The 25,399-nt window shown below is 37.2% G+C and overlaps 1 protein-coding gene across 1 annotated transcript in view; it reads right to left on the minus strand.

Annotated features, from left to right (window-relative positions):
- Positions 1-20,805, minus strand: part of Bdp1 (B double prime 1, subunit of RNA polymerase III transcription initiation factor IIIB) — a 90,089-nt gene extending 69,284 nt beyond the window's left edge. The window contains exons 1-9 of the mRNA XM_048800109.1: positions 20,360-20,805; positions 16,923-17,199; positions 15,432-15,541; positions 13,911-13,970; positions 11,345-11,473; positions 10,717-10,736; positions 9,667-9,761; positions 4,943-4,997; positions 2,809-2,952 (exon numbers count right to left, since the gene is read on the minus strand). Coding sequence (XP_048656066.1) covers positions 2,809-2,952; positions 4,943-4,997; positions 9,667-9,761; positions 10,717-10,736; positions 11,345-11,473; positions 13,911-13,970; positions 15,432-15,541; positions 16,923-17,199; positions 20,360-20,571 — 1,102 coding nt within the window. The 5' untranslated portion in view covers positions 20,572-20,805. The remainder of the gene's footprint in view (positions 1-2,808; positions 2,953-4,942; positions 4,998-9,666; positions 9,762-10,716; positions 10,737-11,344; positions 11,474-13,910; positions 13,971-15,431; positions 15,542-16,922; positions 17,200-20,359) is intronic.
- Between the last annotated feature and the right edge of the window lie 4,594 nt (positions 20,806-25,399).

Below are 25,399 nucleotides of genomic sequence, written 5' to 3' on the forward strand. Positions count from 1 at the left end.
TTCTTTTTTTTTTTTTTTTTTTTTGAGATAAAAGTTGCTTAGGGCCTTACTAAATTGCTAAAACTGGCTTTGAACTTGCAATCCTCCTGCCTCAGTCTCCCAAGCCACTGAGATACAGGAGTGTGCCACTACCCCCAATTCAAAGAAAAATATTTTTAACAAATATTTGAAAATAATTGCTAGTGCCCTGCCTACTAGCAATTTTATGCAGTAGACCTATTAATAGTCAACTGTATAAAATATGTGAAAACATGAATTATTTTTTAATTATTTCAAAAGATTAAAATGAAAAAATAATAGAGATCACCATGAAAATAGTATGTTTGGTTTGAATATCCTCAAAAAACTCAAGTTGAAATTTAATTGTCACTGTAACAATTCATGAGTTGGCATCTTTATGAGGAGATTAGACCAAGAGTGCTGTCCTCACAGAAAAATTAATAACCAGTATTGAGAGGAGCCAAGTTCATTCCCCTCTTGCTTTCTTTCTTTGACCTTCTACCATGTGATGAAGGAGCAAGAAGGCCCTTGCCAGATGACAGGTGCCTTGATCTTGAGCTTCTCAGCCTCTTGAGCTATGAGAAATAAATTTTGGTTCTCTATGAATTACTCAGACTCAGGTATTCTGTTACAGCAGCACAAAACAGACACCCAACCCAAGAGCAAATTTAACTTCAAAACCATGGTTGATCAGATATTTTCTTTAAAAATATCCAATCCCAAAATATAATAAAATTCAATTTCATTCACTTACATTTTTTAAAAAGTGAAAATAAACCAGGCATGGTGGTGTATGCCTATAATCCCACAGACTCGGAAGGTTGAGGCAGAATAATTGCAAATTCAAAGCCAGCTTCAACAACTTAGCAAGGCCCTAAGCAATTTAACAAGACACTGTCTCAAAAAAAGAAAAAGAGTGGGAGAGGGGCTGGGGATATGGCTCAAGTGGCAGCGTGCTCACCTAGCATGTGTGAGGCACTGGGTTCGATTCTCAGCACCACATAAAAATAAAATAAAGATATTGTGTCCACCTAAAACTAAAAAATAAATATTTAAAAAAAAAAAAAGAGTGGGAGATATGGCTCAGTGGTAAAGCGCCTCTGGGTTAATTCTCTGGTACCAAAAAAAAACCCAGACTGTAAAAAAAGAAAAAAAAAGTGAAAAGAAGATTTCAAAATTGAGAAAAAACACTTGATTGATTCACTTGATTTATTCAGTCAAAATAACCACAAATTTCTAAATTTTGAGTTATAATAATGTATCTTTAAAATTCTTACATTAAATAAGACATAGTGAGTTATGCGTGCTATTTACATGAAAATCAAAGAAGAATTAATACATCTTAATCTCCTAAAGCTAAATATAGTAAGTTTAAAAACATTTCTTTGGCTAATAAATGAAATATGAGCTGGGCACAGTGGCATACACCTGTAACCCCAGCTACTCAGGAGACTGAGGCAGGAGGAGATCACAAATTCAAAGATCAGCCTGGGAAACTAAGCAAGACCCTGTCTCAAAATGAACTTTAAAAAAAAAACAAAGTCTTGAGGGTATGCCTCAGTGGTAGAGCACTTGCCTAGCATGCACAAGACCTTACATTCAATCTTAGTGCTACCAGAAGAATAAAGTAACTTCAGTTATCAAAGATAGAGGTACCATACTCTAGAAAAAGAAATTCTAGATTGGCTTTGTACAGAGAAGAGTTAATACAACAGGTTTCACTGTCATCTTCTGAAAGGTCTGCTTAGGAGTTGGCTATTGGACCATGTCCGGGATGATGGTCTGGGAAAGGTTTCTATTACTCTAATTGATAAGAGTGGCTTGCTGTGCCTAAACTGTTTGTACAAATAACATGGTTTATGATGAACTCTCTTCCTTTTGGTAGTCTGGAATTTTGGTATATGCCAGACATAGGGTGCTGAAAACTGTTAGTCCTCCTAACCAATAACAAAATGTGGTGGTGGTCTTGCAGACCTCCACCACAGGCTCTCACAATTCTACCTTGAATCCTACCTCTGCCCCATCTTAAATTCTGAGAGCATAGGAATGTAGGATCTTTGGGGCTGTTTTTCAGTGATTAAAACAATGGAAAGGGGCCTGGGATGTGTTTCAAGCTTCTTTAAATTATGTGATTATAGCTGAACATCATTCTTAAGAGTCCAGAGTTGAAAGGTTTAATAAAATAAAAGCCTAAAAATAGAAATACCCACACAAATGCAATTTTCTTCCTGGTACAAGTCACTGTCAACCTTCAGAAATTAAACTATGCTCAAAGAATACAAGATAGTCACAACCCCAAAAATTTAGAGTTCTACCTTTTTTTTATATATATATATTTTTTTAGTTGTCAATTAACCTTTATTTATTTATTTATGATGCTAAGGAGCAAACCCAGGGCCTCACACATTCCAGGCAAATGCTCTACACTGGGACACAACCCCAGCCCTGAGTTCCACCTTTTAAATATTATAATTTTACAACATATTTGTTTTACAGAACAATAATAATAAATAACCAAACACAGAACATGACACTTAAAAATCTCTGATGCTCTTTGATTAACCAGAAAAATTTGTTAACTGCCAGAATGATGTCAAGTAGCCCAATCATGACAATTATAAAATTTTATAAGGAACTGCTGTTTTGACCCACTCAACTGGCTGAGTAAAGAAAAACTAAGTCTGTCCAATTGGATTCCCTCATGATCTCAACTACCTGAGCTGTACCTAAATTCTCAATTCCTGAGAGACAATATTGAAAGTTCATTATTAATAAGTAAAACTGAACACTTTCTTATAAAATTAATACCTTTTACATTTTTCCGTGGTTTGGAGGATTTCTTCTCCTTTAAATTCTGACTTTTACTGGATTTTTGTTTTCTTTTCTCTTCCTCAGCAAGAACTTTCTGAAGCAAATGAGCAAAAAAATCGAAGTCAAAAGGACGCTTTTCCTCTGTTTAAAAAAAAAAAAATGGAAAAGAACCTTCAAGTATTTATTTTTTTTAAAAAAGAAGAAGAATTTCTGGTTTTTAAAATAGCACATTAGCAAAAGCAAGTTTATTTACCAGCAAAATAATGGATAAACAAGTACATAACAGACCATGTAGAAAGGAAAAAACTATTAGTTTAAAAATTAAAAAAAAGAATTAGTGATATAAGCAACAAAATGAGTTAATTTCAAAAACAGGGAGTAAAAGAAACCAAGCACAAAACAGTACGTACTATAGGATTCCATGAATAAAATATTCTGGAACATTCTAAACTAACCCATGGTGATTCAAATGAAGAGTGGTTACTTGGGGTCAAGAGGACAGAATTTAATTGATTGAAAGGGAACCAACTGACCTTGTTAAGCAATAAAAAGTTCCATCTTAAAAAAAAAAAAAGGTCCATACATGTTTGGGGTGGTGATTACATACATATTATTTGTCAAAATTTGAACAACACTTTTAACTATGTGTAAACATGTCTGGTTCTTTTTTTTTTTTGGACAGCAGAAACTGAACCCAGTAGCATCTAACCACTGAGCCACATCCCCAGTTCTTTTATTGTTAATTTTGAGACAGGTCTCACTAAGTGGCTTAGAGCCTTGCTCAGTTGCTGAGACTGGCCTCAAACTTGCCATCCTCCTGCCTCAGCCCCCCTTCATTCGCCGCCCCAGCCACTGGGATTACAGGCATGTGCCACCATGCCCAGCTATAAATTGACATTTTGGGGAGGGCGGGGAGGGTAACCAGGGATTGAACTCAGGGGCACTCAACCACTGAGCCACATCCCCTGCCCTATTTTGAATTTTTTAAATTTAGAGACAGGGTCTCACTGAGTTGCTTAGCACCTTGCTTTTGCTGAGGCTGGCTTTAAACTCACAATCTTCCTGCCTCAGATTCCCAAACCTCTGGGATTACAGGCTTGTGCCAACAAGCCCAGCTATAAATTGATGTTTTAATTTGTTTTAATTAATTATGCATGACATTAGAATGCATTTATGCACTTGGATTTATCATACATAGATGGGATATAATTTCTCATTTTTCTGAGTGTACACGTTGCAGAATCGTATTGGTTGCAGTCACATATATACATACAGTAATAATATCTGTTTCATTCTACTATTTTTCCTATCCTCACATCCTCTCCTCTCCCCTCCCATCACTTCCCTTTACCTAATCTAAGGTAATAACTATTCTTCCTTAGTGTCCCCACCCTATTGTGAATTAGCATCTGCATATTAGAGAAAACATTCAGCTTTTGGTTTTGTGAGATTGGCTTATTTCATTTAGCATGATATTCTCCAAATCTAACCATTTACTGGCAAATGCCATAATTTCACTCTTCTTTAAAGCTGAGTAATATTCCATTGAGTATATACACCACATTTTCTTTATCTATTCATCTATTGAGGGACACCTAGGTTGTTTCATCTATTGAGGGACACCTAGGTTGGTTCTAGCTATTGTGAATTGAGCTGCTATAAACATTGATATAGCTTCATCACTATAGAATGCTGATTTTAATTCCTTTGGGTATAAACCAAGAAGTGGGATAGCTGGGTCAAATGGTGGTTCCATTCCCAGTTTTCTAAGGAATCTTCACACTGCTTTCCATAGTGGTTGCACCAATCTGCAATCCCACCAGCAATGTATGAGTGTACCTTTTTCACCACATCCTCACCAACATTTTTTTTTAAATATATTTATTTATTTATTTTTATGGGGTGCTGAGGATCGAACCCAGGGCCTCCTATGTGCTAGGCAAGCACTCAACCGCTAAGCCACAATCCCAGCCCTCACCAACATTTATTGTTGCTTATATTCTTGATGATTGCCATTCTGACAGGAGTGAGATGAAATCTTAAGAGTAATTTTGATTATACCTACAGCCAAAGAGGATTATTTTTTAGCCTCTTCAAATGATATTTTGTAAAAGAGGTCAGAAATACTTACGAAATGCTTTGTCTATTCTCCATCCATTTGTCTTTTCTTCACGTTTAAATTTATTCTGTTAAGAGAAACAAAACTTATAGTAATTTTCACCCATTAAATGAGTAAAGGTTATTTTTAAAATTAGCAAACATTAAAATAAAACTGTTATGAATAACATACTATTCTCTACTAATTGAATATGCCTTCACTAAAAGGCAAGTTAAAGTTCACTTTTTTAAAATGAGGATGAAAGGTTTATACTAAGTTTCTGATCCTGCTCCTCCTCCTTATTGTTATTTCTCAAATTAAAAAATAAAAGAATTAGGGATATGGATCAGGAGCTGAGTGTCCCTGGGTTAAATCCCCAATAGCAAAATAATAGTAATAATAATAGTAAGGAGGAAGAGGAGAAAGAGAGGAGGAAGAGGATGCTGAGGCAGGGCTTAGAATATAGCTCAGGGCAGAGTGCTTATCTAGAATGCTCAAGACTCAGGCTTTTATCCCTAGCATCACAAAAAAAAAAAAAAAAAAAAAAAACCCACAAGACAAAAACCAACAGGGTTGAAATAAGAACATTTTGGTAACTGAAAGCAGAGAAATTTTTTCAATAGCAGAGTACTGGGCTGGGGTTGTAGCTCAGTGGTAGAGCACTTGCTTAGCATGTGTGAGGTACTGGGTTCAATCCTCAGCACCACATGAAAAATAAAGAAAGAAAATAAAGGTATTGTGTCCAGCTACAACTAGAAATATTAAAAAAAAAAGGCAGAGTACTCATTCAGAACTACAGGAAAAAATGAAAATCACCAGAGCCGGGCAGGAACATGATTGTAACCCAGCAACTAGGGAGGTTGTGACAAGCGGATTACAAATTCAAAGCCAGCCTCTGAAATTTAGTGAGGCCCTCAGAAACTCAAAATACAAAGGGCTGGGGATATAGCTAAGTGGTCAAGTACCCCTGGGTTTAATCCCTAATACCAAAACAAAGAAAAAAAAAGCACTAGGAAAGGTAAATATGTACTCAATATATTGAAGACTAACTTTGTTTTTCTATTCAAATTTCTTAAAAACTAAAGACTCCCTTTTTTTTTTTTTTTTTTTTGGCAGTACTAGGAATGGAAGCCAGGACCTCACACATGCCAGGCAAGTGCTCTATTAACACTGAGTACATCCTCGGTCCTTTTTTATTTTGAGACAGGGTCCTGCTAACCTGCCCAAGCAAGCCAGTTGCAATCCTCTTATTGTAGCCTCCTAAAGCATTAGGGTTCAACATACCCAACAAAAAGTATACTGTAGAATCATTAAATTCATTATAAGATGGGGTTTATAAGGCATGTAGAAGTAAAAAAGGACTTTAAAGATCATAGCACAGGGATTGGCAACAAATAAAAGCACATTTGTGAGAGGGTTTTTTGTTTTTGTTTTTTGGTACTGGAGATTAAAGGCAAGAAGGCTTTATCACTGAGCTATATTCCAGTCCTTTTTTTTAATTATTATTTTACTTTGAGATAGGGTCTCACTAAGTTATCCAGGATAGTCTCAAACTTGTAAACCCCTGCTTCAGCCTCCAAAATAACTAGGATTAGAGGTATGTGCTATAGCACCCAGCAAGAGGTTATTATTTGTGTAAGCCAACCTCAGAAAATCAAGAATCAAATGTTTCTATCATATGTGGAAGCTAGAGCAAAAGAAGAGAATGAAGGAGAGGAAGATCAAATATCCTAAAGATTTAAGGATGGTCAGTAGAGTAGAAGAAGGAAAGAGGGAGGGAGAAGTGAGGGGAAGGGGGAGGAAATGTGGAAGGAACTTTAAAAAATAGTACTATGTGCACATATACCAAGGGAATTTCACCCTTATATTTAAGAAGAAAGAACCAATCAAAACTAAATAAAATAGATAAGCAAAAGGAAGACCTGTAGACTACAGGAAGGAGGATAGGGGGAGGGAACAGGAGAAGAAAGAGAACAGGAACTAAAAACAAATTCTATGTATGTACAATTTTTTGTCAGAATGAACTCAACTACTATGTATAACTATAATGCTCTAATTAAAAAAAAAATAAAAAAGTTGTTGGGCATGGTAGCACACACTAGTAATCCCAGAGACTCAGGAGGCTGAGGCTGAGACAGAAGGATGGCAAGTTAAGGTGAGCCTTAAAACCCTGTTTCAAAAATAAAAAATAAAAAGGGTTGGGATTCTAGCTCAGTGACTAAGCACTCCTGAATTCAATACCTTGTACAAGAAAAGGTTATTATCTGTGAAGTATAAAGTAAAAAGAGAAAAATGATATAACAGATAAAATAGATTTGATTAACCCAAAAGAAAATAGAAAAAAGGAATTTAAAAACTGAGATAGAAGCTGGGCATGGTGATGCATGCCTATAATCCCAGTAGCATGGGAAGCTGAGGCAGCAGGATCATGAGTTCAAAGCCAGCCTCAACAAAAGTGAGGCACTTAGCAATTCAGTGAGACCCTGTCTCTAAATAAAATACAAAATAGGGCTGGGGATGTGGCTCAGTGATTGAGTGCCCTGGAGTTAAATTCCTGGTAACAAAAAAAAAAAGCCAGGATATAGCTCAGTGGCAGAGCACTTGCCTCACATGTTGGAAATCCAAGTTTCAAACCCCAGTACCATCAAAGGAAAGAAAAAGTTAACCCTGACATTAACACAAATTGACTGATTGCAAAGACTTGTATATGGATAAGGGGGAGGAGGGAGAGAAAACAAACTCTCAAACAAGGTTACTACCATAGATCCTACAAACATTAAAATGATAATGAGCCAGGCCTAGTGGTGCACACCTGTAATCCCAGCAGCTCAAGAGGCTGAACCAAGGATTTCAAGTTCAAAGCCAGCCCTGGCAACTTAGCAAAGCCCTAAGAAACTTAGCAAGATCTTATCTTAAAATAAAAAATAAAAAAGGGCTGAGGATATGGCTCAGTGATTAAGTGACTCTGGGTTCAATCCCCAGTACTAAAAGGAAAACATAAAGATAAATAAGTAATGAGATAGCATGAAATCTGATGCCTGTAGCATTAAAACTGTTACAAGAAATTGAAACTTTTCTTTTTTTTAAGGATAGGGTCTAATTGTAAATTCCTAGGCAAAATCAATTCTCCTGCCTCAGTCTCCTAAATATGGGAAGACAGGCACATGCCATTGTGCCCAGTTGAAACTGAAAATCGGAATGCCCTAAATGATACTTTAAAAATTGAATTTATAATCTAAAGTCTTCCTCCAAAGAAAATCACCTGATTAGATTATTTTACTAGTGAATTCTATCAAACATTAAAGGAGAAATAATATTAATCTTAAATTCTTTCAGAAAACAGACAAGGGAACATTTTCCAACACATTTTCTATAATCCTTATACCAAAATAAGACAAAGACATTTAAAAAAAATTACAAGGGGGAATGGGGTTGTGGCTCAGCAATAGAGTGCTCGCCTAGCACAGGTGAAGCCCTGGGTTCGATCCTCAGCACCACATAAATAAGTAAGCAAGTAAATAAATAAAGTATTGTGTTCAACTACAACTAAAAAATATATATAAAAAAAATTATAAGGGCTAGAGATATGACTCAGAAGTAGAGCACACACTTAGCATGTAGAAGGCCCTGAATTCAATCCCCAGCATTTCAGAAAAAAAGGAAACAAACCAAAAAAAAATACAAACCATTAACCAATATTCTTCTCATGAACAAAATTAGAAAAAAATCTCAAAATGAGCTGGGCATGGTGGCACATGCCTGTAATCCCAGGGACTTGGGAGGCTGAGACAGGAGGATTACAAGTTCAAAGTCAGCCTTAGCAATTTAGCAAGGTCATAAGCAACCTACTAAGATCCTGTCTCAAAATAAAGAATAAAACGGGGTGGATATATGGCTCGGTGGTTAAGCACCACTGGCTTCAATTTCTGATACAAAAAAAAAACCAGAATAAGCAGTTTCTGATCTCTTGAAGAAATGCAGTAATGTAGTGAGGAAGAATATTTCATCATACTGTACAATGCACCTTACATAATGTGCCCAGGCAACCAATCAATGTCTAATCTGGTTCTAGAGGGAAAAATGATCTTTCCCCTATTGGCAATTTTTTATTAATGTAATGAATATGATAAGGTGGGAAATGAAGGCCAAAGACCATGACTGGGTAATGTACTACAGCAACAGAGTAATAGCATGCAGAGGCTCTCCAATTCAGGAAACATGTATGAAGAAAAAGTCCTCCCAGGAATGTTACAGCTATAATTGACATCACTGCTACTGCTAACAATGCCATTCTTTTCTTTATGCTGTCCTAGAAAATTTAGTAATATATTTTGTGTTCCAAAGGCTACTCTTAAGGATAGGGATAGAGCTCAATAGTAGAGCTCTTGCCCAGTATGCACAAGGCATTAAATTAAATCCCCTCCATTACCCCCAAAAACGGTGTTCTTATATATTTATCTTCTCTTTTCATTCACTGTCCAACTCTTAATTTCAGTAACTTTACTAGTACACCCTCAAGTCCATGAGAAACTTGATCAAATACATGAGAGACTTGATCAAATTAAGTAGAATAATACTAAAAAAGATTTTACCAATGATAGAATTGAGAAATATTGCTTTACTTCTCAGGCGATAAAGGGAAAATGTAACATAAACATCACTGTGAAAAATCAAGAATTATGAATAAAACCAAAGTTAAAAAAAATTTAGCAACTTTTGAGTTTTTCTAATCAACAAATATTATGAGTTTACTTTACCTTAATTTCTATCCTTGCTCTGTGAGGAAACAGTTGTCCAATCATCGAAAAGTCAGTTCCTACCATGCTAATGGCTAAAAAGAACATATCTGTTTCTGTAAAAATTAGAGAATCATTAAAAAGTATTTTCAGAGGAAAGAAATCTTACATAGCACATATTATGAGTTAAAAATAAATTCCACAGTACTTTCTTATTGAAAAAAGAGTCATGGAATATCTAAACAAATATCTTGAAACATTAAAAGGGGGGGGAATAGAATAAGAAATTTTTATGCTCATACCAAACCAGCAAGAATTTTTTTTTTTTTTTTTTTTTTTTTTTTTGGCACAGAGGCTTGAATCCATGGGNCCACTGAGGCACATCCCCAGCCCTATTTTGTATTTTATTTCGAGACAGGGTCTCACTGAGTTGGTTAGTGACTCACCATTGCTGAAGCTGGCTTTGAATTCATGATCCTCCTGTCTCAGCATCCTGAGATGCTGGGATTACAAGCATGCGCCTCGGAGCATGGCTGGGCCTTTTTATTTTTTGAGACAGGGTCTCACTAAGTTACTGAGGTTGGTTCAAACTTGTGATCCTCCTGCCTTAGTTTCCAGAGTTGCTGGGATTACAAACACCATCACACCACCCAAATTTAAATGCTATAAAATTTTTTACTAAACCAAAAGTAATAATGCATGCCTATAATTTCAGCTATTTGGGAAACTGAAACAGGAAGATGCAAGTTCAGTCAGCCTCAGCAACTTAACAAAGCCCTACACAACTAAGCAAGACCCTGTTTCAAAAATAAAAAGGACTGGGAACATAGCTCAGTGGTAGATACACTGCATTCAATCCCCAGTACCAAAAACAATAAAAAATTTAAAAAGAGCTCAGTGGTAGAAGGTATCTGGGTTAAATTCCCAGTAACGGGGAGAGGGAAAAAAAAATTATTTTTATTAATTAGGCAAGAAACTTTTCATTTTTTCGTATTTACTAACTTATTAAAATAGCATATCCTCTTTAAAAAGTAGACTTCAGAAAGAAAACTGAATTCTGCAATGCCAAACTGAGAAATTTAATTTTATAACTGTGAAAGTGGAGAGTAAACAAAATCTCACCTTAACAAAACTCCTAAAATGTCAAACCTGTCTCATTGTATATCCATTATTTATCATCGTATACCAGAATATGGTATTAATTAATTACATGAAAACTTGAATACTGACTTCAAGATTAAGTTAATTCTAGATAATTCTATTCTCAGTGGAGAACAGCATATAATTAGTTTAGCAGCTCAGCTCAATTACCAGTAAGGTTAGTAAAACAATGGTGTTAAGACTAATGTATGACAGAACAACAGTATCATCTCATACAAAACACATAAAAATTGCTAAAAATGAACTGGGCAGGGTGCACATGCCTATAATCCCAGCTACTGAGCAAGCTGGGGCAGGAGGATTCCGAGTTTGAGGTCAACCTGAGCAATTTAGAAGGCCCTCCTCTCAAAACAAAAGAAACAAACCAAAAAAGCTACAAGTTTTGAATTAATGTAACCCACTTTTCTGATTATAGCATTCAGGATATAAGTATAAACACTGCGGTATAAGTGATAATGACAGATTCAGAAACAGGATCCCTCTCCTTAAATAAAGCATGCTTTCTCTGGTGAAACCACAACAAATCTCTTTAACTTACCTTTCTTCATCCAAAATAATAGAACCATCCTCTGCCACTTTTACTCGAGGAACCAGCAATGGCCCATCATCTGTCTCTTCTTGCATTTCTTCATTATCTTCAACATCAAGCGTGCTCTTATTTTCCTGCCTACTAAATGTAAAGATAAGTTAATTCACATAGCTTAGAGAAGTATTTCCTGGGACAGAAGTGTGACTCAGTAGTAGTACACATGCTTAGCAGGCCCAGGGCCCTGGGTTTAATTTCCAGCAACAAAATTAAATACATTAATTGATTAATTAAAGAGAAATAAATGCTCATCTTTTCTACTTCAACACAGTATTAACACAAACCATCCGGTTATTATGGAATTAACAATAATAATCCTTACAGTTACTTAGCACTTGGTTCCAGAACATTTAATTAACTCTTTAGTATTTTCATACTCACTTAAGCCTTAGAGAAAATAGAAAAGTTACGCTCTAGATTACACAACAGTAAGGACAGTAAGGATAGAACAAAAAGCCAAATAGGCTTTTTTTTTTCCTTTTTTTAGAAAGCTATGTGTATGTATATATTTTTATTAGATATTAATTTTAGCTGATACAGAAAAACATGATAATTGTACATATTAATGGGGTACCATCTACATGATGTTTCAATATGTGTATATGCAAGGTCTAAATCAGGTTAAACAAAAACATTTATCATTTCTTTATGTTGAAAAATTTCAAATCCTTCTAGGCAAGTGTGGTAGGTGGCATATGCTTATAATCCCATCTACTCAGGAGGCTCAGATAAAAGGATGAAGAGTTCAAGGCCAGCCAGGGCAACATGGCAAAACCTTATCTCAAAAAAAGAATCCTTCTTAAAGCTTTTTGAAATATACAGTACATAACTATTAGTTATCTATAGCTACCCTACTGTGCAATAGCACACCAGATTATCTTGCTTCTAACTTTTAGTTTTTCAAATAATGATTCCAAATTCCACACACTTTCCAATCTACTACACTGTTGGATATGTTTTATTGAAGTCAACATAAATTATAAACCTGTGAAGCATAAACTATTTTTAAAGCTTCAGAAATGTGCTTTAAAACATTATGCATCCTAGGCAAAATAATAAGCTTACTTAACCCTTGAAGTGATAGCTCTGAAACTGTTTTAATGTTTCTGCTAAATTTCAACAATCCTTCACTTTAATATATACAGCTACTTGGGCTGGGAGGTAGCTCAGTAGCAGAGTGCTTGGCATAACATGTGATTAGGCCTTGAGTTTGATCCCCAGCCCCACAAAAAAAAAGAAAGAAAGAAAGAAAGAAAGAAAATACCAATAACTTCCTAAAAAGGTCTTTTGGTGGAATTTCTTCAGAATAAACTAACATGATAGTTTTGAATGTGAAAAGCATAGGGAGCTTGTGCTTATACAGTCTACATCTAGTGGCATCAAAACTAAACCTATTGCCAGGCATGGTGGCACACACCTGTAATCCTAGCAGCTTGGGAGGCTGAGACAGGAAGATCACTAGTTCAAAGCTAGCCTCAGCAAAAGCAAGGCGCTAAGCAACTCAGTGAGACCCTGTCTCTAAATAAAATACAAAATAGGGATGGGGATGTGGCTCAATGGTCAAGTGCCCCTGAGTTCAATCCCTGGTACAAAAAAAATTCAAACTAAACCTATTGCAGGACAGTGTATATAGCATGCTAACTTTGATGTTTAAAAGAAAAAGAAGCTAGGCTTGATCAGAGGTAGAAGAATTTTTACAATATTCACTTTTGTTCCTTTTGAGTTCTGTATCATGCAAAAATTATTTTTCTAAAACAACAATAAAAAAAAGCTTTCTTATTCTAACAGCTTTAACTTAACATCATAATACTGGTCAGTTATATGTGCATAACTGACCAGTTATATATGCGTTACACAAATAGTGTGGGATTTTCAAGCTCATTTAAATAAAAGTTACTTTTATTCATAGGTGAGTCTATTTTAAAAATTCAAACAAGGCTAGTAGTGTAGTTGAGTAGCAAAGCATCTGCCCAGAACACACATGGGTTCCATCCCCTGCACCACAAAAAATAAATACAAAGATCCAGTCAAGCCAAGCGTAGGGAGGCTGAGGGAGGAGTATCACAAGTTTAAGGCCAACTTCAGCAACTTAGCAAGGTCCTAAGCAACTCAGCAAGACCCTATCTCAAAATAAAAAACAAAAAGGGCTGGAGCCAGGCATGGTGATGCACATCTATAATCCCAGCATCTCGGGAAGCTGAGGTGGAAGGATTTCGAGTTTAAGGCTAGCCTCAGCGATTTAGCAAACCCCTAAGCAACTTAGGGAGACCCTATCTCAAAATAAAAATTAAAAAAGGGCTGGGGATTTAGCCCAGAAGTAAAGTGCCCCTGGGTTCAATCATTTCTTTTTAAAAAAAATTTTCCTTTAGAGAACTTTCTCTATTTTTGTATTAACTGCTTATTTAATTAGAAGACTGAAAAGAAAAATCTGGACACAGACCTCAAAATCATTTCATTTTTTTGAAAAGATATTCCCATAATAGAATACATTCAAAAAAAAATAAGATGGAATACTTACTCTCTTGACTGGACGGGAGTCAATGACTTTTCAGTTTTCTTTTCTTGTTCTAGTGAAGAACTATTAAACACAAATAACAATACTTTTTAATGACTGAATTTGCCTTGCCAATTCTATCTGTAAGCAAGAAGAAAATTAACTTCTATGTGTTTTTTCAAAGATATAATAAACCATAGTACTTCATTAATAATGGCACAGTTTAACAATCAATTTTTCAGTCACAGCTGGGGTTTTAGCTCAGTGTGCATTTAGTATGCTTAAATCCTTGGGTTCAATCCTCAACACAGAAAAGAGGAAAGGGAAAAGAAGGGAAAGAAAGAAAAGGGAAGGAGGGAGGAACGGAGGGAGGGAAAAAATTTTTCAGTCAAAAATTTGTAATCAAGTACAAATAATCTGTTAGGTTCATGCTCTTAGTAATTCCTGATCCTTAATAAAGGGAGGCTCCCAATCCCGAGACATAAAAATACCTACATAGCTTGTCTTCACTGTGTGTATGTCAAGCAACTCAAAATCTAGGTTTCCGGCCCTTCCTTCAACTGGGTCAAACACCTGGTGAACCCCAAAAGGTCCTACTAAAAAATATGCTACCTCTATCAGCTAAACTATCAACAACAATGACCAGATTTATTTAGAAGACTTCTGTCCCCAACCCCAACCAAGACTTTGAAGCTTTATTCTTGGAAGATTTGCTAATCAAACTACCATTGAATTTAATCACGATGTACTGCTTAAAATCTTAGATAGCTCCTTTAGATTAGGTTATAGTACATAATAAAGAGAAATTGCAACCTTGGTTTTACTACATCCTGTTAATTAATATAACAAAGGAAACTTATTTTTCATATCATTGATAAAAAGTATCATTTGCCATCCCCAGAAAACAGTTAATTGCAATCACAGCTGGGGGTATAGCTCAGCAGTAGAGCACAAGCTTTCATACAAGCAAGGCCCTGGATTCAATCCCCACACAAGGAAAAGGGAGGGGAAGGGAAGTGTGTCTTCTTTGTCATTATTTATACATTCAAAGATTTTTCAGATTTAACTTCAACTACTTTGATTTCTTTGCTTTTGTATATCAGAAAACTTTCTTTCAGGATCTTTACTCTTATGGTTGAGATACAGATTTTTTATATAGATTTTTCCCAGCATGAGGGGAGGGGAGGGGAGGGAAGAAATAAAACAGGCAAGAGGTACGGGACTATAATCCCAGTGACTCTAAAGGCTGACACAGGAGGATATCAAGTTCAAGGCCAACGTGGGCAACTTTTCCAAGACCCTGTCTCCAAACAAAAAAAAGGGTTGGGGATGTAGCTCAGTGATGCTTAAGTGTGAAGTCGAGAGTTCAATCTCCAGTGCTTCAAAAAGAAAAAAAGATCACTAATAGTTATCATAAATCTTCAGTCACAGTATAACATATGTGCTACAAATTTTTTCAACATGCTTTTAGAAAACAAGAAACTATACTCTAAATGTGGTACTTAAATCACTACAAAGAAACTAAAACAAATAAATTTTACTTACGTCATTGGATTATTATCTGGCAGGTAATATATGAAGTCTCTCATAGTCATTTTTGAACGATCTGGTGGCCTCTGACTTTCATTTATAGCATATTTGTTTTTCCATTGTTTCTATATATACAAACACACAGATCCACTTTTATTTTATAAATATAGAAGAATTTCAAATGTACTATAGTCAAATATACGGACCACTATTACATTCATTCCAAGAGTTTTAATATTATTCCTATTCTGATTATATCTAATTTTAGGGAAAAAATTATGAGCTGAATATTAAAAAATTGTAGCACATTACCCATAATAGTTTTTAGTTTTTAAAATCTAAAGTGATTGGGACTGGATGAAAGTTCAATGTACAAAATCCTGCTCACTGGAGCTGGGTGTAGCTTTGCAGTAGAATGCTTGCCTATCTATCATGCATGAGGCCCTGGATTCAATCTCTAATACAGAGGGGAAAAAAAAAAAAAAAAAATGCTGACATTTGGTGGACACTTAATATTTTCAACAGAATTTTTTTTTTAAAAGATGGGGTCTCACTGTGATGCCCAGGTTGGACTCAAACTCACAATCCTCCCACCTCGGCCTTCCAAATAGCTGGGATTACAGGCATGCACCACTACACCAGCACTTACTATTTTCTAGACTTAAGTTTAAATATGTTTCACATGTATTAATTCATTTAATGTTCACAATCCTTCAATGAGGTAGATGCTATTATTGGTCCTATTTTACAGATGAGGAAATAGACATAGAAAGATCAATTAAACTGCCCAACATCACATAGCTAAGACTCAAAGCCTAAGTATCTAACTCCAGAGCCAGCATGCTTCACCACTATTACCATGTCCTCCCAGGGGGGAAAAAAAATCAGTTTTCAAGATTATAAAGAACATGGACTCTACTATATGCATTGCACAAATATTTCCCATTTGTAATTTTCCACACAGTTAACTTAGAAAAATTACCAATTCATATTGCTCAACCATGTTTATCTTAATTCAAATACCTTTGTCTTAACAAAAATAAATATACAGCATGTCACATGGATATCTTTATATGAAAAATCCGATTCAAGGTTTATTTTACAAATATGCCTATGTATATATGTTCTTATAAAACTTTTACTTGTTGCCCTCACTAAAAACAAAGAGGAATGATACTGGCCAAATTATATTGTACATATATAAATATATAACAAATCCCATCATTACATACAACTATAATGCACCAGTAAAAAATGGAAAAAAAATTAAAAACATAATTAAATTAAGTACATAAAAATTTTTATTAGTTGACTATGAAGTTCAACAGACTTCTCAATCATCTATTAACAAAAGGAGATGTTATTTTGGTTTTGCTACAGACAGACGCATAAGGGATGTTATTTTGGTTTTACTACAGATGCTTATTTTTCTTCCAAATGATGCCATACTAACCTAAAAACAGAAATCTAGCAAGCACCATTGAAATTGGGATTTTCCTCCCTTACCTTCTCTTTTCTCAATTCTTCTTTTAACATTTCCCTCAGTTTCTGGGCTTTATATATTCGGTATCTATCTGAGCATGGCTGTTTCTCTTTTGTTGGAATGGGGTTTGGCTGTGGAGCATCTTGATAAACTGTAGATAAGGGATGAGACTGTGAAGGAACACTGACACTAGGCTTAACCAAACTAGAAGTACTTGATATTCGCTTTCTTCTCTGTGAAACGGTGGAGGACAATTTGCTGGATTCTTCAACATTATTTTCACCACCAATCTTCTCATCACTGTTGAAATTTAAAAGAGAGAGAGAGAGAGAGAAAGAAAGAAAAGAAAAACGAACACCATGAATCTTCTTTCGTATGTCCTAGTTTTAAAACCTAGTCTGATAAAAATCCAAAACACTAAAGTCTCATTATTAAAAAAAAAGAATTAATGGGGGTCTAGGGGTACAATTCCAATTCAGTGGCAGAGAATGTGCAAGACCCTGGGTTCACACTAGCATGTCCAATGACTTAAGATTTACGCTGATTACTATAAGTTTTGTTTAAAATCTTTTTAACTTATATAAATTCTAATGAATACTGTTAATCTTTTCAAATATTATGTACCTAAGCTCAGCAAACAACATAATTATATGCTAGTTTCCTCAAAGCAAACAAAAACCTAAGTTTTTACAGAACAAACTTAATCAACCTACTTTGAATAACTGAGGGTTTTAAGACTTAACTTTTTTGTTTTATGTTTCTGTTTTATATATGATGCTGGGATGGAACCCAAGGCCTCGTGCATGGCAGACAGAGAGGTTTCTTTTCAAATACAGTCTATACATCACTTTGACATCTCCCTAAATTGGTCTAAATTATTGGCACTATATCAACATGAGATCAGTCAAAGCAAATACACAAAACTTCAAACTTATAAAATATTTGTATTGCAGTATTTGAAGACATACATTTAACCTCATTAGCCAAACCAAATTCCTTTTTTTTTTTTTTTTTTGTACCAGGGATTGAACCCAGGGGTGCTTAACCACTGAGCCACATCTCTGGTCCTTTTTATGTTTTTGAGACAGAATCTCATTAAGTTTCTTACTGCCTTGCTAAGTTGCTGAAGCTGGCCTTGAACTTGCAATCCTCCCGCCTCAGCCTCCTAAGCTGCTAGGATTACAGGTGTATGCCACTGCACCAGACTCAAACCAAATGCTATTTGGAGCAGAAATCATTTATTCTTTTTCAGGTACAACTCTACTTACACAGCAGAAATATTCAGTCACTTCAAAATATATATTAGATATGGTACAGATAAGACATAAATAATTCAAGAATGGCCTAAAAACAAATCAAATCAAGAAAAAAGAACAAGGTGAAAGTTGGATAGAATGAATAACTTCTAATATACTATAACACAGTCAGGTGATAATACAATTGTAGGGTTAATAACAAATAATTTTATATCTCAAAATAGCTAGTAGAGAGAATTTGAAATGTTCCAAAGACAAAGAAACACTTTTGAAGTGATGGATACACCAATTTCCCTGATCTGATCATTACACATTGTATACATATACTGAAACATCACACTGTACACTATAAATATGTACAATTATTATGTAACAATTAATTTTCTTAATATTAAAAAGAAAAAAGGGGCCAGGGATGTAGCTCAGTGGTAAGAGTGCTTGCCCCAGCATATGTGAGGCCCTGGTCTTGATCCCCACAACCACAAAATAAGAGAAGAAAAAAAACAAAAAACTTTTTTCATATTTTATAATTGGTTTTTATATAAAAATGCAAAATGCCTTAGCCTATGGAATAACCTTTCCAGAAAGTTTCCAGTTTAAATTCTTATCTCAGGCTGAAGAGGTAACTGGTAGCAGAGTGCCTGCCCAGTATGTTCAAGGACCTGGGTTGGATCCCCAGCACCAACCGCTCGCTGCCCACTCCCCCCAAAAATCTTATCTCAGCCCTTATAGAAATGATATATGCATCATCTGCATTTTGCCCAACTATGTTGAATGCATAATGGCAGAATATACACCTTATCAATTTTTACAACTAGCAAAAACGCCTACACACAAAAAAATGCAGTTCAAAAACAAAATATACTCCTTAATTTAAATTCTAAGAAATCAATTAAATACTCTAGAGCATGAATGTCTCAGGACTACAGTCTGAGACATATAACAATAATTTATTAAACTATTAATCATCATGCATTCCTACACTGTTAATCAAATCTCTCAAAACTTTATTAATTTAGCAGTAAGAGGTATTGTATCTCCATTTTAAGGAGAAATTTTAAATCAGATTCATGTAAAAAACTTGGAAATAACTGAGCATCAATGAACTATCAAAATAAACACCCTATAACTAGCACCAGCTTACTAGAGTAAGTTGTGCTCCCACAAAAGAAAATGTTCACCTTTTTGTCACAATATAAACAAAATTTGTACCAACTCACTGGCACTTAACAGGGCTGGTTTTTTACTATTTCCTCCTACATACAATATAAAAACAGAGACCACCTTATTAACCTGGCAGGTTTTTAATTTAATTACTTTCCACTGTCACCCTTTCTTAAAACTAAGAACTTTGGCCAGTGCCTGGGCACACCTGCAATCAGGAGGATAGAGAGTTCAAAGCCAGCCTCAGCAAAAGTGAGGCACTAAGGCAACTCGGTGACACAAAACAGGGCTGGGGATGTGGCTCAGTGATCGAGTGCCGCCGAGTTCTATCCCCGGTACCAAAAAAAAAAAAAAAGGCAGAAAAGACAAAACTAAGAACTTTTCTAGGGGAACTATTCTGGCCTGTGCTGTCCAAGTAGTTATCTCTAATCTCCAAAATAACGCCCCCAAAGAAGATAATATTATCCTTATTTAGCAGAATAAATTTTGTCTACGAAAAGTCTACTTAAATTGTTAAATTAAGTAAAAGAGTCCTTAATCCAAATGCGGTACACGACGCTAAAGCCATGATTCTTGATTAAGTGCACCCCTCAAACCCAAAGCAAGCAACCGAAACTTCTTTCCTTGACACAAATCAGCAGAAGCAAAACAATCTGGGAACATAGCTCAGTGGCAGAGCTCTTGCCTAGCATGTGCGAGGCCCTGAGTTCGATCACCAACACCGGCAGAAACAAAAAAGCAATACTGGCGATCTCCTTTTTAAAAATAAGTATTTAAAAAAAATTTTTTTAAACCACTCTCCTTGCAAAAAAACTTAAAAACTACGATAATTAAATTCTCAATCCCTTTAGATTGCTATACTGGATTCCCATCACCACCAACTGGAAGACCAGGTCTCCTCGAGGACATACAGATCCTGACGAAAGGTCAGAGGGACAAACTGCAGTTTAGAGTGGGTTCATCCAGACTCTGAAAGCAAGGGAGTACTCCTCTAATAATGTTCATCTGCTCAGCTTCATTTTCCCTCTGCAAGCGCTTACCTGCTCCTAGGAGCCTTTTCTTGGGGCTCCGCTGCCCCGGAATCCACCGCGGGCACATCTGTGGGCTCCACTGGCTTCGGAGCGGACTCCGCCGTAGGCTCCGGGGGCCTGGGAGACTCCTGGCCGCGCTGGGGATTGGGAGCGGTAGAGCCCCTGGCGCTTACACCAGGCCTGACATTCGGCTTCACGCTAAGGCGTGCCCTGCGGAACATGGCGGAGCCAGGGGGCCCGGGGAGGCGGCTCCACGGCCGCGCTAAGCCCCGAGCCCCGGCCGCTGCCCGAGAGGGGGCTAGGACCTACGCCCTCCCCACAAAGCCACACCACCGGCCCCCCGGGCGGCTACCGCAGTTTCGCGCCCCCGCCGCCGCCACCTCTCTCCCACCACCGCCTCTTCTTCATGACCCTGCCACACTAATAGCTAAGTTTCTCCCTCCTCGCTGCTCCCCCGCCCTCAGAGGGCGCCGGAACTGATCGCATCATCAGGCAGCGCAGCTGACTGACGTCAGACTCAGGGCGCCGGGAGCCATGGCAACTACCAAGAGCTTGGGTTACCTGTGAACCTGAATTTGAGAAACTAAGATGTGTGCTATTCCTTCTTCAGGCGTCCTTAGGAGTTGTTGAAAAGAGAGAGGAGGCCGAGTCGACTCCACAGCTCAAAGCCTTCAATTTTCCCCTCCCGGGGCTGGGAATCGAACCCAGGGCTTTCCGCTTGCTGAACTTGCTGAACTTGCAATCTACCGCTAGGCTACCCCCTCAGCCCCCTCAACGAAAGGCTTAATGGAAACTAGTAAAATAACTGGCCAATTTTATTTTTAAAGGGTCTCCAAGAGCATTTAAGCATACGAGAGCGGCGCCTGCACACCAGTATATGGGGATCCCCAGGGCTCAGAAATTCTAAATTGAAGCCTGGCGCGGTGGCTTAGTCCTGTAATCCCAGCAACTCTGAGGCAAGGCTGAGGCAACTGGATCGCAAATTGGCCGCTGGATTCAATGCCCAATACCAAAACATAAATAAATAAAATTTAAAAATTGTTTTCCAGCTTTCAAGAAAATGAAAATTGAATAGAATATAGATTAGAAATTCTGTTGTGAAGGCGTGATTACACTTGCACCCTAGGAGAGGAACCAGGTTTCTGCTAAGCATCGTGGGAAGACAGTTCACTATACGCCCTTGTGTACTTGCGAATGTATTGCCCATTCAAAAATTATTGTAATCGAAACTTTGCAAGTCAGCATGAGTATTCTTAATCTATTTCAAGAGGTAGCAATACAACAATAAAATGTTCTTGGCTGGGGAAGAAATACAACAAAAAAATTTTTTTTGTTTTTGTTTTTGTTATTGTTTTGGTACCAGGGATTGAACCTAGGCGCACTTAACCACCAGCCACATCCCCAAACCTATATTTTATTTAGAGACAAAGTATCACTGGGTTGCTTAGCCCAGTGGGGTGGCACACACCCACCAGCCCCAGCAATTCATCAAGACCCTGTCAAATAAAATATTAAAAAGGGCTGGTGATGTGGCTTAGTGGTTCAGCGCCCCTGGGTTCAGCGTACCTGGGTTCAACCCCTGGTGCCAAAGTGTGGTGTATATGTGTATACTCACATTCAATATCATGAAATAAATTTAAGTAATAATAGAGAGTAATGAGGGGCCTTTATGGTGGCAAAATAACCAGAGATAAGGCTCACCCTGTAGGTATGAAGCAATGTTTGAACCTGTGATACAAATCCCCTGATTTATGAAAACAACAAAGGTCTGATTCCTTCTTGAAAAGAGAGGGTTATTCCATAAGAACATCCCCTGACATCAGTAACAAAGCATGAAAGAAACAAAATCCTGTACTGGCTGAAAAAAAAAAAAATAGGTCATCCAGAGGGAGAAAGAAAAGAAGCAAGTGCTTTTGAAAATATGAAGGCAAGGCTGAAAGTAGAGATGAACTAAGAGATTACTTTAAGAATGGGAAGAAAATGGAGGTCTGTAAGTTCTGTGGGCCCTCTCCAGTACTCTGGAGATAAAAAACATGATCTCAGATTAATTTTTTTTAAAATTTTTTTTGTTTTTCTTGGGTTTTGTTGTTCTTTTTTCCCCCACTAAGATGCATTTAAAGAAGCTCAGTGCTTAGCCTGCTCAAGGCCCTGGGTTCAGTTGCCAGCACCAAAAAATTTTAAAAAGCCCAAAAATTGAAAAAGAATACCTTGCCAGATGGGCATAATGGCCCACTCTTGTAATCACAGCAATTTGGAAGGCTGAGGCAGGAGGATTGCAAGTTCCAGGTCAACCTCGGCAATTTAGTGAGGCCCTGAGCAATGTATTGAGACACTGTTCCAAAATAAAAAATATAAAGGGCTGGGGTGTAACTCAGTGGTAAAGCACCCCTGGGTTCAGTCCCCAGTACAAAAAAAAAAAAAAATCTTGCCAAAGAAAAGATGTCTCAGGATCTTAGACTCATTGGTAGGACCATACAGATTTGGACAGAATGTTCTGATGCAAACTGAAGACATAAGGCCTTCTTTCAAATGTTCTGTTCCACCAAGAATCTAGAGCATTCCAACAATTTTATAGGTAAAGAAATCAATAATGACTTAGATTTAGTTTTCTACTAGTAAAGATATGGCAGTAAAGTCAGATTAAATTTTTACTATTAAACACAGTCATAAGACATTTGTAACACACCCAAATTTCTGGAGTAAATTCTTAGTGTCATTAGTATTTTAAAATCTCCAGTATTACACCTATAATCCCAGGGACTCAGGAGGTTGAGACAGAAGGGTCGCAAGTTCAAGACCAGCATCAGCAACTTAGTGAGACCATGTCTCAAAATAGAAAATAAAAAAGGTTAGGGATGCATCTCAGTAGTAAAGAACTCCTGAATTAAATCCCTAATACCGGAAGGAAGGAAGGAAGGAAGGAAGGAAGGAAGTAAGGAAGGAAGGAAGGAAGGAAGGAAGGTCTCCAGTTTTCTCTGGAAGACACACTTGACATAACTTGTGTATATGATGTACATCATGCGTACCCCTCCAACTCAAATACTATAATTTCAGCTGCAAAGAAAAAAAACCAGTCATTATAAATTGAAAACACAAACAAAAACAAGCCTTTTTTAACTATTATTGGGGATTGAATCCAGAGATACTTTATCACTGAGCTTTCAATCCTTCTGCCTCAACTTCCCAACACACTGGGATTACAAGCTTGTACCACCATGCCCTGTACAAAAACAACTCTTACCCACTTTCCAACTCAAAATTCATTACATTCCTCCCTCTTTAGATGATCTCTTTATAATAGGTGGGCCACAGAGTCAATCTTTTCCTTCTGCTTATGTTACTCAAGAAAAGTTCACATCCCCAGAAATGCAAAAAACAAGATGGAGGAGGAGGAGGAGATTCACTAAATAGATCTATAAGCAGTATTAAGGAGGGGGTCAGGAGGAGCATGGGAACAGTGATAAGTATGCAAAGCTAAGGTTGACAGAACAATGAAAAAAATAGCTAACATACTGAATATGCTGATACTTCACCAAATACTTAAAATATTAATCAATCAATGAGGGAGGTACAATTGTACCTTACATTTTACAGGTACAGGAAGCTTTTAACACAAAGAGTCCCCAGGTTAACAGAGCTACTAAGTGACAAAGCTGGATTTTCAACCCAGAGGTTGCATTTCCACAGCCACTTTCTCCTGCCTTCTCTAACATAGGCAATTTTGTAAGGGGCAGAGGTGCATGCCTGTGATCCCAGTGACTCTGGAGGCTAAGGCAGGAGGACGACAAGTTCCAGGCAGCCTCAGCACCTTAACATGATTCTAAGCACCTTAGAAAAAAACCCTGTCTCAAAATAAAAAGGGATGGAGATGTAACTCTGTGAAAAAAGTGTCCCTGAGTTAAATTCCCAGTGCCATAAATAAAAAATAAATAAAGAAAATAAGCAATTTTATAAGATAGTAATTGTTGAAGTTTGGTCAAATGTACTTGGGGGGTGCATTATAGTATTTTCCACACTTCTGTATATATTTGAAATCATCCAAAAATAAAAACAAAAATTTTTTAAAACCCTTTTTTTCTTTCCATATGGGGGGACTATATTATAATTATACAAAATGAAACCATTTTAAAAAACACCGACCAAATTTAGGGTGTCCGGATTGTCTCTTTTTGTAACAATGGAATAGGTAAGAAAATACGGATCAGTCAAACAAAACACACAAACATTTCTTCTTTTTTTGTGTGTGTGTGGCTGTCGCTGGGAGTTGAACCCAGTCTCTCACACATGCCAGGCAAGAATCCTACCACTAAGCTACATCCCAGCCTTGTGGAAGGCTCACATGTTTGTTTCTAGCTAAGGCAGATGGTCCCCAGTTTTTGCGTAGGCTGAGGTTATTCTGAGCTATTCTAAATTCTGCCCTCTTCTTCCCACCTCACAATCCAAGCAGAGAGCCAGTAACCTAAAACTCCTAAAGCCCTATTGACTGCGATAAGGACACTGGGATAAAATGAGAAATGTACAGAGTTTAGAGTTCATGTTAAATTTGATTCTGACTTCTATAAATCCCTTCTTGTTAAATCAGCCTGTTCTGTAAAATGAGAACAATGAAGCCTACTTTGCAGAATAAGGAAGGAAAACAGAAATGGCCCACACTGTCATCCGCAGTTAACCCTTTAAATTGTTCAATCGCCTTCCTCCCCTTTTCGCCTCTGCAAGGGGATCTGAATGAAAGCTAACGTTCTTTGTCGAAAATTAAGATTTTGTAGTGTTTATTGTCCCTTGTTGTCAAAAACGACTGATTAAGCCCCAGTGCGTGGGAAATCCACACACACCTAAGCCTCTCTTGGACACGAGACCTGCTTCTCCGACACCTGCAAACGCCAGGAGCAGCCGGGCCCGGTGCAGTGGAAGCTCTGGAGCTGCGACCCCGCCCTCGGGGAGCGACCGCCCACCCCCCCCAGGCGCGCACGCGCAATAGCTCCGCCAGCCACGCCGGCGGCTGTTGTCAGGGCCTCAGCGGGGCTGGGCGGCGCTAGGCGGGACGTGAGC

The sequence above is a fragment of the Marmota marmota genome, unplaced genomic scaffold, assembly GCF_001458135.2.
Source record: "Marmota marmota marmota unplaced genomic scaffold, marMar, whole genome shotgun sequence".
Classification (NCBI taxonomy): Eukaryota; Metazoa; Chordata; class Mammalia; order Rodentia; family Sciuridae; genus Marmota; species Marmota marmota.